This window comes from Pimephales promelas, chromosome 7 (assembly GCF_988280905.1).
Source record: "Pimephales promelas chromosome 7, fPimPro1.hap1.1, whole genome shotgun sequence".
In the NCBI taxonomy this organism is placed as follows: domain Eukaryota; kingdom Metazoa; phylum Chordata; class Actinopteri; order Cypriniformes; family Leuciscidae; genus Pimephales; species Pimephales promelas.
In genome coordinates this window covers 35,443,748-35,457,611 of record NC_142775.1, presented here as the reverse complement: position 1 = coordinate 35,457,611, position 13,864 = coordinate 35,443,748, and the positions used below count along the sequence as shown (strand labels likewise).

General features: G+C 37.1%; 1 protein-coding gene across 1 annotated transcript; it reads right to left on the bottom strand.

Moving 5' to 3' along the window:
- Positions 1-3,116: 3,116 nt before the first annotated feature.
- On the bottom strand, positions 3,117-12,728 carry LOC120487036 (protein Fer3). The gene is made up of 2 exons (XM_039683205.2): positions 11,735-12,728; positions 3,117-10,471 (listed from the first exon to the last, which is right to left on the bottom strand). Exons 1-2 carry the CDS (start codon positions 12,402-12,404, stop codon positions 10,434-10,436), a joined length of 708 nt encoding a protein of 235 aa, XP_039539139.1. The 5' UTR covers positions 12,405-12,728; the 3' UTR covers positions 3,117-10,433.
- Between the last annotated feature and the right edge of the window lie 1,136 nt (positions 12,729-13,864).

The following is a 13,864-nucleotide window of genomic DNA, read 5'->3' as shown; positions in this document are numbered from 1 at the left end:
GGCTCTAGACCCTTCCAGAGCTGAGATATCGAAAATCAAAATTTCGACCCGAAAAAAAAACGACAGTGTTACCCCTTTCGTTTTTTTTCATTTTTGGGCGAAAAATGAAGTTTCTCCAATCTTCTCAAAACTCTGGATTCTGATAGAGGGGCGCAAGACTTTGACCTGAGTGCAAAAATGGAGGCTCTAGACCCTTCCAGAGCTGAGATATCGAAAATCAAAATTTCGACCCGAAAAAAAAACGACAGTGTTACCCCTTTCGTTTTTTTTCATTTTTGGGCAAAAAATGAAGTTTCTCCAATCTTCTCAAAACTCTGGATTCTGATAGAGGGGCGCAAGACTCTGACCTGAGTGCAAAAATGGAGGCTCTAGACCCTTCCAGAGCTGAGATATCGAAAATCAAAATTTCGACCCGAAAAAAAAACGACAGTGTTACCCCTTTCGTTTTTTTTCATTTTTGGGCGAAAAATTAAGTTTCTCCAATCTTCTCAAAACTCTGGATTAAGATAGAGGGCCACGAGACTTTGACCTGAGTGCAAAAATGGAGGCTCTAGACCCTTCCAGAGCTGAGATATCGAAATTCAAAATTTCGACCCGAAAAAAAAACGACAGTGTTACCCCTTTCGTTTTTTTTCATTTTTGGGCGAAAAATTAAGTTTCTCCAATCTTCTCAAAACTCTGGATTATGATAGAGGGCCACGAGACTTTGACCTGAGTGCAAAAATGGAGGCTCTAGACCCTTCCAGAGCTGAGATATCGAAATTCAAAATTTCGACCCGAAAAAAAAAACGACAGTGTTACCCCTTTCGTTTTTCTTCGTTTTCGGGCGAAAAATGATGTTTCTCCAATCTTCTCAAAACTCTGCATTATGATAGAGGGGCGCAAGACTTTGACCTGAGTGCAAAAATGGAGGCTCTAGACCCTTCCAGAGCTGAGATATCGAAAATCAAAATTTCGACCCGAAAAAAAAAACGACAGTGTTACCCCTTTCGTTTTTTTTCATTTTTGGGCGAAAAATGAAGTTTCTCCAATCTTCTCAAAACTCTGGATTCTGATAGAGGGGCGCAAGACTTTGACCTGAGTGCAAAAATGGAGGCTCTAGACCCTTCCAGAGCTGAGATATCGAAAATCAAAATTTCGACCCGAAAAAAAAAACGACAGTGTTACCCCTTTCGTTTTTTTTCATTTTTGGGCGAAAAATTAAGTTTCTCCAATCTTCTCAAAACTCTGGGTTATGATAGAGGGCCACGAGACTTTGACCTGAGTGCAAAAATGGAGGCTCTAGACCCTTCCAGAGCTGAGATATCGAAATTCAAAATTTCGACCCGAAAAAAAAACGACAGTGTTACCCCTTTCGTTTTTTTTCATTTTTGGGCGAAAAATGAAGTTTCTCCAATCTTCTCAAAACTCTGGATTATGATAGAGGGCCACGAGACTTTGACCTGAGTGCAAAAATGGAGGCTCTAGACCCTTCCAGAGCTGAGATATCGAAATTCAAAATTTCGACCCGAAAAAAAAAACGACAGTGTTACCCCTTTCGTTTTTTTTCGTTTTCGGGCGAAAAATGAAGTTTCTCCAATCTTCTCAAAACTCTGGATTATGATAGAGGGCCACGAGACTTTGACCTGAGTGCAAAAATGGAGGCTCTAGACCCTCCCAGAGCTGAGATATCGAAATTCAAAATTTCGACCCGAAAAAAAACGACAGTGTTCAACTTTCGTTTTTTTTTTTTTTCATTTTTGGGCGAAAAATTAAGTTTCTCCAATCTTCTCAAAACTCTGGATTATGATAGAGGGCCACGAGACTTTGACCTGAGTGCAAAAATGGAGGCTCTAGACCCTCCCAGAGCTGAGATATCGAAATTCAAAATTTCGACCCGAAAAAAAAAAGACAGTGTTACCCCTTTCGTTTTTTTTCGTTTTCGGGCGAAAAATGAAGTTTCTCCAATCTCCTCAAAACTCTGGATTCTGATAGAGGGGCGCAAGACTTTGACCTTAGTGCAAAAATGGAGGCTCTAGACCTTTCCAGAGCTGAGATATCGAAAATCAAAATTTCGACCCGAAAAAAAAAAACGACAGTGTTACTTACCCCTTTCGTTTTTTTCCATTTTTGGGCGAAAAATGAAGTTTCTCCAATCTTCTCAAAACTCTGGATTCTGATAGAGGGCAATGAGACTTAGACCTGAGTGCAAAAATGGAGGCTCCAGACCCTTCCAGAGCTGAGATATCGAGATATTTATAATGGCATAAATGCAACGTGGGATCTCAATACATCAGCTCTGGAAGGGTCTAGAGCCTCCATTTTTGCACTCAGGTCTAAGACCCATGGCCCTCTATCAGAATCCAGAGTTTCAAGAAGCATTTGAGTGGAAGCATTTTTATTGCATTTGAGTGGTGCTACTTCTACAGCCAAAGAGGACGCTATCCTATAATTTGGAGTGTGTAGCGCATGGAAGAAAGAGAAGGAGAAGGAGAAGGATCTGTCACTGAAGTTTGGTCTGTATAAGAAAGTCTGTATGAGTTCCAAGCACTATAAAGGAATGCTTAAAGAAATTTGAACCAGTTCTCAGTTTTTTGTTTTGTACTTTATATTTTATTTGCAATAAATATTCACAAAAATTCAAGCAACAACACTCTAGGATTTCTTGAATTTGGGCTGTGAGTCTGACCCGGTTCTCGCATTCTCCAGGTGGTTGGAAACATTAACAGGGGCTTACAGGAAAAATCCAACTATGTTTTTGCCACTACACAATTGCAGCTTGTTTCATGGCAAGTGAGCATACATGCACTCATTTTGAAATTTGAACGGCTATAACTCTGGAACCAAGCTGCCCAGATGCACCAAACTCGGGTCAAAGTAAAGAAAAAGTGAACAAATCCTATGATACTAGACTATATGAATACGGGTCAAGGCATCAGCAGTTATGTTCTCTGAACCTTTAATGTGGTGAATATCTAACAGGTGTCCCTGTAAAAATAAGCACCACCTCATTAACCTTTGGTTTGGGTTCTGCAACGAGTGAAGAAAAACGAAAGGGTTGTGATCAGTAAAAACCAAAAAGAGGTCCCTCAGATTAACTCACATTCACCGCACAAACAAAACAAACTAAAAAAAAAAAAAAAAAAAAAAAAAAAATCAGAGCATCCTGTTAAGGATACCCTGCTAAACCTATCAGGGAAAAGCATATCCAACAAGAAACCTCCCCTCAAACATACCAGTAGAGTCAGTAGGCTACTTACCGAAACCAACCTCCCGTGAAATCAGCCAAAAACAAGCAAACCAAAAAACAAACAAACAAACAAACCAATCACTATAATCCTCCACGAAATTTCAAAACTGATCAAATATTACTAATAAAAAATACACAATTAACAAACTAATCATTAGATTAACTAAATCAATTATTAAAGCAAACAAAGTTATGGACGAGCCCCCACATTTGTCACGACCGGCTCAAAGCCGTGGCAAATGAAATGGAGTACACAGTGATTGGATTGCAAAAAATAAACATGTATTAACATAAATGTTAAAACATATAAAAATAAGAAAACATGGTCATCTGTAATGTCTGTCAGGTGCATGGATGTAAATGTATCAGTTACAGAAATCAGAAATCCAAACCAAATAACAAAAGCCAAGCCCAAATCAAACACAAAGTAACCTGGAGAACAGACTCTTCCTCCATACCTGCCAGCCAAACTTTTATAGAGGGATGAACAGGTGGACATCGTTCCCCTTGATGAGTCTCCTAGCCACACCCACTATCAAGATAAGTAGAGACTCTCACAAAGTGCATCTATCCATAAAAAATAAATATTAATATATAATATTTAAAACATTCATATTTAAGTTGCGCTTTAGATTTAAGTCAAATCCATATACTCTTTTAGCCAGAAGTTATTTTACTTTTTAAATATGGATATTTTTCTTACATCTCCATCTTCCTCATTACTCCACATAGTCAACATCTGAGATATTTTCATCAGCTATATGTTTAAGCACTTCAGAACTGTATACTCTGCACATGAAAAAGTTTCAAAAATGTATCTGTGATATTTATTTATTTTTTAATAAAAGAAATTTCAATCAGCATTACTGAAAACGTGACTTCAGTAACAGGCTTTCAAACCTGCTGTCCATTGTAATGGACAGACACTTTAAAAAAAAATCCTGGTTTAAAACGTGCAATTCTACAGTCGATTTTTAACTTTAATTAATAAGTTCAATCTTTTTATTTTACATACAAACTATGAAATACTGGCAAAAATATATACAAAATGTAAATACACCTCAGGAAATATTGCTTGCTTCTGTATTTGGAGTGAAGTGCTGCCAAATATATATATATTTATATATATATAAAATTACTACATGCAGAGCTTTACTGGCATTTGATTGGATGACAAACGTCCAATCTCATGGACTGCAGGCTTAAAACTAGGTGAAATGCTCCAGAAGTTAAAGAAAGGGGGCTGACATGTGACATCCATTTTAATGGACACAATGGGTTAAACACATTTTAAGGGTTCTGTCAGTAGTGGGCACTACTAAACTATTGTACAGCCGAGAGAACGAGAACAAGGGAAGTTAGCAAGGGAAGGTCATTGAGGAAATTGACTTAAACAACCCAAATATTTCTTCAAGAACAAGAAATCAGCTAAAAAGTGCTTCATAGACAAAAAGATCCAATATAAAATGAAATTACTGATTTTTGTCGCTATTTTCACACATAATAGACACTCTGACACTCTTTTTGTAGAATGACAGAGGACGCTTCTTTTCGTATGTCCTTATTTTCCCCACTGTCATACAGTTAGCATGGCAATGCAATAAGAATAAAAAAAAAACATTTTCCTTTCTTAAAAAATGGGATTTTTTACTTGCTCCACCGTAGGATGTAGTTTTTCCATAGTTCAACGTTTTGTATGATATCGTGTAGTCGACTTATCATGTGAATTATAAAAGAATGTAATCCATTTACAGATGTCAGCTGTAATGTTAGCTAATGCTAATGCTGGACTTGAGTCCAGAGAGCCAAGTTCTCCCGACACACATTTTCACCATGTGTTTGCCGTAATTGTTATCAGAGTAACAATATTACATGAATTCCAGAAATTACATGTTATGATCTTTCAATAGAATCAAGAAGTCATTTGATCAACATCACTACTTTAGTTATTTGATTAGCAACCAAGAAATAGTGCAGAATCGAAAATATTTCTCAATTTCTTACATTATTTCAAAACAACATAGGCCTTTAGACTTAAGATTGAGCCACTGAAGTCACTTGGAGTATTTTAACAATGTCTTTAATAACTTTTCGAGGCCGGCAAGTTTCAGTTACTCAAGAAGCCTATGGACTAGTATGGAGGAGTGATCCAGCAATCAGATTTCATCAAAAATATCTTAATTTGTTTTTTCCGAAGATGAACGAAGGTCTTACGGGGTTGGAACAACATGAGAGGGAGTAAATACTGACAGAATTTTCATTTTTGGGTGAACTAACCCTTTAAAACAGATCATTTCAGTCAGAGGGTCAGAATGAAGGTTGAAAATAACAATTTCTTACATTTACATTTTTTTAGCAAAAAAAAAAAAATGTTCAGCATTTTAAGTGAATCTCAAATAACATTAAAATAGGCTACTAAAATAAATAAATAAATAAAAAAATCAGAGACACAAAACCTTTCCAAAGGAGAAAAGGTCCAGATTTTTAGTGATTTCAGACACTTAGACAGACAATAATAATAAACTCCTTAATTAATAAATACATTCTAATTAGTTCTGAAATTATATATACAGATTGAAGAATTTTCCATTGATTTGAAAGAGGAAGAAAAAAAGCACTCCAGACATAAAGCATGCTGTGATTTCGATTGAGCGAGAAAGGTTGAAAATCCTAAAGGTATTCTTAAATGGGCTCATATGTCCCTGTGGCAATGAAACCTTGACATTCCCAAAATGTATTTTAAGGAAAAATGCATATCTCCCCACTTAGTAAATCTGAGTCACTATCTAAATGTGTGTGTGTCTGTGTGTGTGTGTAAGTAGGCCTTGAGGGGGCCCGCGGTAATGAGCAAAGCAGGTGGATCATTTAAAATGTGTTTCACAGCTATCTCAGATCTGCAGAGGGACTGTGGTGCACATACACGTGGAGATCAATTACTCAGAGCATTGTAGTATCATCTAAATAACTGTATGAGAATGTACATTTCCTCTCTGCTGATGTATAAACAGACCCTGACTCAATGTTTGATGGTGTCCCTAAGGATTTCCAGGGTGTCTATGCAAATAATTCAATCAATGTGTTTATTTCTTAAAGACAGTTCCAATTCGAGAAGGCATTGCAATGTTTTCTAATGTTTGAGAGCTGTGGTTTCAACTGCCTTCACTGTTTTATCCTTGTTTAGACGTTTGTTATTTTGATTAGAGGGGCTTTACGTGACAATTGATTTGTATATTCCCTCATTTCCTACATTCCCTGAATACAATTATCTTTGGTGATTGATATTTGTCCTATTGCATGCATGCTTTCAGAAGAAGTGCTGTCATATTGATGTTTAGAGAAGTGAAATGCACAATAAACAGACCTGCCCGCAGGACTCATCCTCAACCTTTCTGACACAAGGTAAGGATGGATGGCCATAAATAAATGAACCCTGCCGCAAAAAGAAACAAGGAAGAACATAGCGTCAGGAATCAGGATACAAGTGTTTATTAGGCTTAATTGTTTTTTCCCCACTTTATTTCATTGCTGAATTATAGCACTAACTCTGTAAACGCAAGAGACAGACGAGAAACACACTGAATGTCTCATACTCCATAATGGAGGAATTTTCAAGCGCTAGATCTGATTGTCTCCATTAAATATTTTATAATATTCTGAAACAATGACAACCTTTAAAAAAAAACTTCATTAGTGCACAGATGTCATTGTTTTCATTTTTTTTAATTTTTTTTTAAGATTATATTGCCTAGAAAGCTTAATGAAGTGTGCATGAACTATTTTTATGATGCTATTTTTATTATTATTATTTTTTTTTTACAGCCATGGTCACAAACTTCTGTTATATGGAAAAGAGGTGCAAAAAGATATATAGTGTGCATTTGGACTGATTTTATAATACTTTTATAATTGAAATGTATTTTATTTATTTATTTTGACACCCATGGTCACAGACTATGATTCTATAAAAAAAATGTGGATACTTTTATTATATAGACCTTACCCTCATTTCGTATGCTTTTATTTTGTGCTATTTTAGCTATGCCTTTAAGTTAGAAAAAAAAAACATTATTGATAATTAAACTAACCACTAGATGGCAATGATAATAACCCAGTCTTATTCCTTGTTGCATTGTTATTTTTCAGTCTACAGTCTACATTTTTTATGAATTCCTGTGTTGATATCAACTAACAGCATTATGACAGCATGCACACAAGTCCAGCCCGTTTGAGTCAGTACAGTAAGCACGAGACCCAAAGGTAAATCGGATCTCCACCTGTACACCCCTCTTGAGCTCTACATTGCTCTGACAGCATGGAGCACTAAAGCACAGACCTTTTTGGGGTCATACAAGTTGTAATGGACGTGACTCTGGCTGTGTGCAGTAATTAAAGCCGCTGGTATTGTAATAGAACAGCGGAGCTCGTGTTATATGGTGATCGATGGCTAGAGCCCATATGGGGAGTCATCACACACCTGTTGCTGCCTCCAGAGATGGACATGGGGCTCTGGTAAGAACATCAGCCTGGATGAAGGAGTCAGCCAAATGCATAAAGAAAGTCAGTACCAATCTCTAAAGACTGACTGCAACGCTCCGGCCATAAGAACCAACAACTCGAAGGCTGTGCGTTACTGGAGCAGCTCTTGAGGATTTGTGTGAAAATGACACACACAGGTGAAGTTATAGAGGACCAAACCCAGGGGCGGATTCTTCATTAGGGCGATGGGGCGACGCACCACCACCAAAGTGCGAAAGATACTTTTTAATCACATTCGCATTCAACCATAGACAGTAGCATTCAATGATTCAAAGTTACGCTAGCCGTCACTGTTGTTCTGCCTCTGGATATATAGTCCAATCAGCGGCAAGTCGCGGTCTGTGGAGTACCGCCTCTTTTTGGGCGATTTCACTCTGGCCGTCAATCAAACCTTTTTTCGAACTGCTAGGCTATCCACCTTAGTCCTACGCCCCATGACGCTTTGCGCAAATAATGGGTGTAACTTCCGTTAAGCTTTAAACAATCAGTGAAAGGCTCGATCTAAGAACAGAAAATGTTAAAAAAGTGTCATTAATCGACTCACCCTTCAACCATCGAACATTAAAATAAAATTTAAAAGCTTAAAATAATCAACAGGTACTTTTAACAGACCAAAAATAGCCCCATATGTGCGAGTCTTGGGTTAAATATCACTGTAGTAGGCAAACACATTCTCATCCCAAGGCGTCATACTGACGCTATATATATCTGCATCTCAAATGGACGCTAAAGGGTGCCATGTGCGTTGGATGTCTACGGATTGGCAAAAGCGTCAGTATATGACGGCTTGGGATGAGAACGGGCTGAAATATCTGTATTGTTTAACAAGCCTTAATCAAAAATGTTCATTGTCTTAAGCATTACGCGACTATATCAAAGTGATTCCCGTCATTTTGACAGATAAATTGCATTTATCCGTGAAAACAAACCTGGGACATGAGGATTTGAGGAGAATAACAAGAGATTCTTGTGCAGTGAATTATTCATAGAATATCGTAAATTAAATTCGGGAGAACAGACCACAAATGTGCCGAATATGACGTCCTTTTTCAAACTTTTACAGCGGAATGCCAAAGGAAAAAAAATCATCACGAGGAAAAGAAAGCAGTGACTGATAACATGTCACGTTAAAATAACAAGTAGGCCTATACCGTTATTCTCATGATGTCTGAAAATAAATCATGAAGGAATAAATAAATAGTATATTCCTGCATAGTATATAAATGCTTTAAATAAATAGTATAGGCTATAAACTGCTAAAAAAAACAACAACAACAACAACTAGGGTTCTAGAAATGCAGTCCTGAAACTGCAGAATCCAGTAGCCTATAGCTATTGCAGGAATACACTACTCGTGACAAAAAGAGACCAGACAATCAGTCCACACGAAAGTCACTTTTAAAAAAAGCCTGCTGTCTGTTGGTCAACCCAGCAAATTCGCCTGACTAACTGACGATCATGATGAGCGAAATTTGCGTGGAGTATTTTTTCGCCCAAAAGCAAGATTCCTTCTGGACTGATTGGATTTACCTCATGAAATTTCTCCGAGCCACGGTAAATGTGACCGTGCCTCAACCGGGAGCTCTTAGGACACATTGACCACACGTTCAAGTCTATCACAGGGTCAGAACCTACCCGACAGATTGAGACTAGCTTCCCATTCCACATGCTCTCTATAATTACATCCACCGAGGGCCATTAGACACATGTTTTACACACCTTAATCGAAAGGTAAACGTTAAGGATGGCTCACCCCTGCTAGCTTTTTCTCTTCTCTCGCTCGGAGTATCTGCTCCACTCATCTATTATTCAAACACCATCATGCGTTCTCGCTCCTATCATGGCGGCTTTCTGTTTGTAAGTGACTGCGGTTTGAGGGTCCCGTCGAGAGCTTTTAAAAACAAAAGGGAAATGGCTAAAACAAATGTGGGCCCTTGGTAAGGGACTGCTGCTGGGAAGCAAATTCAATGCTACACACATTTCAAAATGTAGCCTACTAATTTGTACCATTTGGCAACACTTGAGGTATAGACTAATAAAGGTAGCCTACCTTTAAGTTTTTTAATTTACTTTTTAAATCACAGAGCAATCAGAAAGACCAGTGAAGTTAAATACAAGCATTTATATAGGCCTTCAAATTAATATATTCAAATAAATACGCAAATGAAAGTCACTCAAACAAACTTCAAAAGAAAGACTTAAAAAGAACATTTTTAATAAATAAAAATTATAACTTAACAAATAAATATTGTTGTGATAAACTACCTGCGTTTGCTCAAAATAATTTTAAGGTGCCACTTAGCCTATTTAAAATCTGAATGTGGTCATCAGGCCAAACCCTTTAAAACATTTGCTTTTAACAGCGAAGCACAAAAAAAACAGAACTTTTACCGAATTCCCATTCTCTGATCTAGCAACACAAGGACAAGTGCCACGGCTTTGTCCTAATAAGGCCTCATTTACAACAAACAATGACCGTCTGGATGAGCAAAAGGGGTCTGATTGTAACCCACAACAAATTAGAATAAAAAAAGTGTCCCGAGTGCCAGGAGGTGTAACACGGTGAGAAGTCTGCAGATGTCGTGGTGTCGTCGTGCCATGCCAGCTTTGAAGAGGAGCGTGAGAAAGGAGGGAGAGGAGGCATCTCTCTTCCCGGCCCACAGTGCAGTTAATCCCACTTTATCCAAGAGAGCCGAGCTGTCAGATCTGGAGTTGGAGAACACAAAAGCAGAGCAAACATGAGGCTTTAGATACATTTTAAAGACCATTTAACAAGTCGCTGGTCTAAGGCTAACAAAGGCACACTTATTCATTAAAACCCTCCCCCTTGAAGAGCTGGAACCCTGGGATGTGGTTAACTAAAGTACACGGCTCCCTTTCAGCTCAGTGAAAATACTTGTGTCTCAGAAAGGGAAGTTTTTGAAAACAGACAGCTGGGAATAAACTGCACAGTCAATAAAAAGAATGGGAACTGTTTAATCATGTAAAACAACGCCTGTTGGAGTGACATAAGCCTTATTGAGGACGTATTTGCATATGCACTCCTAATAAACAAGCCATTTACCTCATATGCCCCACAAACAGAGGGAAACAATGTGTGGATGTTGCTAAATATCCAGTCTGTTCCTAATACTTTAAAATGCTGGTTTGAATGAATAAAATTGCTGCAATGACAGCACAAATGTTTGATCTAATTTTCCTGTCATGTTTCAAAAGTGATCAAAGATGTTTTTCCAAACCAAGAAGGCACTGAATTATTTAGCTAATTTCTATTTATTTTTTATGGATGATGCATTTGATTTGCACTGCAAAATGAACAAATGTACATTTTACTGGAGCTCTAAAATGTATTTTAGTCAAACCCACCAGTAATTTTGACCATCTACCCATCCATTTATCTATCTGTCTGTTGTTTATCTGATTAATAAATTATGATTCAAATTATAATTCATCTTTGATACACTCTAAAAATACTGTTTTGGGGTCAAATATGGACATTTTTAAATTGCATTTTTAATCCAACGTTTGGGTTTTTGAGTTAAAACAGTTGAGTTGAGAAGTTGAGTGTAGGCGTCATTCTGGTCATGTGGTATACATACTGTATATATATACCATTTGAGTTTGTACTTATTTTATATATATATATATATATATATATATATATATATATATATATATATATATAACATAACACATATATAAAATAAGGACAAACTCAAATGTTGGGTAAAAAATGTTATTTTAAATTAACTTTAATTTTCAACTGTAATTTTTTTTAATTGCATTTTTGAAACAACATTGAAACAACCCAGCATTTTTTGGAGTGTATATATATATATATATATATATATATATATATATAAAACATTAGAGTGAAAAGTTTCATTTAAAAAATAATATGAATTTAAATGTTTCATCTAAATTAAATACATTTGATATATATTTAATGAACTCAAACTGTCTTCTTACCACTTGTGTTCCAGATGGCATTGGTCTGATTCTTATAGCCGTTCTTCATGCATTCATCCACATATGACTTGGGGTCACAGCCTGACATGAGGATTTCTCTGAGCAGGGCGATGTAAGCAATGGCCAATCTTAATGTGTCTATTTTCGAGAGCCGTTTCTCGTAGGGGAAGGTGGGCACGTGGCAGCGCAGCTCCTCAAATCCAGAATTGATGCTGAGCATCCTTTTCCTCTCCCGGATGTTGGCGGCGTGGCGCTGCACCTTGTACGGATGATGGGACGTCAAGCGCCGCTGTCTGCGATTGCTGTTCTCATGGGGATCGTCGACTGAGGAGCTGTCCACTTCAGCACCGACCTCCAGCTGCGGAGACTGCGTGTCTAAGTCCGTGAAAGTCAGCTGAGCCTCTGGGAACACAGACTGGCACCCGAACGAGGACCAGGGGGACAGCTGACCTGTCATAGCGCTGCAGTCAAAGAGCAGCGTGTCCATCTGAGACTGGAACTGAGAGTTAGGGTCCATTTGGCCCCAGAAGGGAAAGTCTGTGGCAGCATCTTGATCAAAATCAAAAAATATGTCTTCCATTTCCCCTCCTTTTTTCTCAGATGTCACTAAAACAGCGTGAGGAGAGCTTCTATCGTGCGTAAACTGGGAAGCCCTGTGCGTAATGGCCATTAAATAGCTCCAGGTCTCGCCGCAGGGTGCTTGTCTCTATTCAACAGGTTTGAAAGGGAGCTCATTAGGACGCGTGCCTCCTCCTAATAACTCTGCCATTTCAAAAGCACTTCAGGCATCGGTTGATGCTCAGAGCACGTGTCACCGCAATCATAAAGTTATCTTAAGCTGTTTCCTATTCGTTTCAAGCAGTGGACTAATATTTACTGCACCAACTGGACGTTCTGAAGTATTTGCGTTTTGAATTAAATTGAATTAGTCGTCTGGAACATGGGTGGTCAAAGTCCAAGACACCTGTCTTAGCCTTATCTTCATAACAACAATATAAACAATCGATTATATATAGGGATATATATAAGCGATTATATTATATACCCCTAAGGATTATTATTTTAAGAGATTTATTTCTATTGCAAAATAAGATATACTTTAACCTTTCGCTAATCAATTTTAAATAAATTTGTCATATAGGCTAAATAAAATATCTGAACAATAATCTTGACAATTTTACTATATGTTTAGATATTCGCGGCCAATTGTCTATAGACAAACACTGGAGCTTTATCTGCTTGTAGCCTAATAAAAATGACCTGTAAAAGTATATCTTCATACAGTATGTTCAGATATAAATGTATTAAAATATCAACAATGCACGTGTCATTTATTTTTCTTAAATATGAAATATTTTCCACATTTTTGTAAAATTCCTCCCAACGGTCGGTTCACGTAAAGTTTTATAATGTTTTACTGTAGTTATAGGAAACGCATATTTAAATGTAAATATTTTAATAAAAATCAACTATTATTTTATTAAATTTTACATATTTAAATATTTAATTTGAAGATAAACATTAACATTTGTACGAATTTCACATTGCATGTAGCCTAATTATTTAGAATAACTTTTAAACGACACAACAAAATACAATATATATATATTTGGTATAGTCATGTAGCTAGTTTTTAATGATGTAACTTAGGCTAACTGACACCACGTGATGTTTATGAAAAATTACAAATTACAATTTATTTATTTAAGCGACCAGTAACCCGTTTATTAGAGCATAGAAACAGTACCTAGCCTAGAGAATTATTTTTTTCGTTTCATTTTTAATGTATCTTAATAGAGAGCATTAAAGTTCTGCGCTTTTTTTTTTTAGATTGGAAAATTAGTAAAGCACTTTATAATACAAAAGCACTTTATTTTTTGTTATTAAATTCTAAGGCTCTTTGTCCGGAACTAAACCATAGGAAATGTATTTATATTTAAAAAGGAATAGTGCGTTTTAACCTGAAGTGGATCCCGAGGAAAGGCTTGTCAGAACCTTCTGCTCTGCAGACAGCAGGCATCCTAAACCTGAAGAATACTGCTGTCAGATGCAGAGATCAGCCATTCTCCAAAGCACAACAAAACACTCAACTACTGGAAGGACCATAGAGACCATGTACATCTACAATTC

What these genes read in the sequence shown, in the direction of transcription:
- LOC120487036 (XM_039683205.2), bottom strand. Translation starts at nt 12,404, where the DNA reads ATGGCCATTACGCACAGGGCTTCCCAGTTTACGCACGATAGAAGCTCT. An exon ending in TGCCATCTGGAACACAAGTG is followed by an intron (nt 10,472 to 11,734) that starts GTAAGAAGACAG and finishes CTCCAACTCCAG; the next exon opens with ATCTGACAGCTCGGCTCTCT.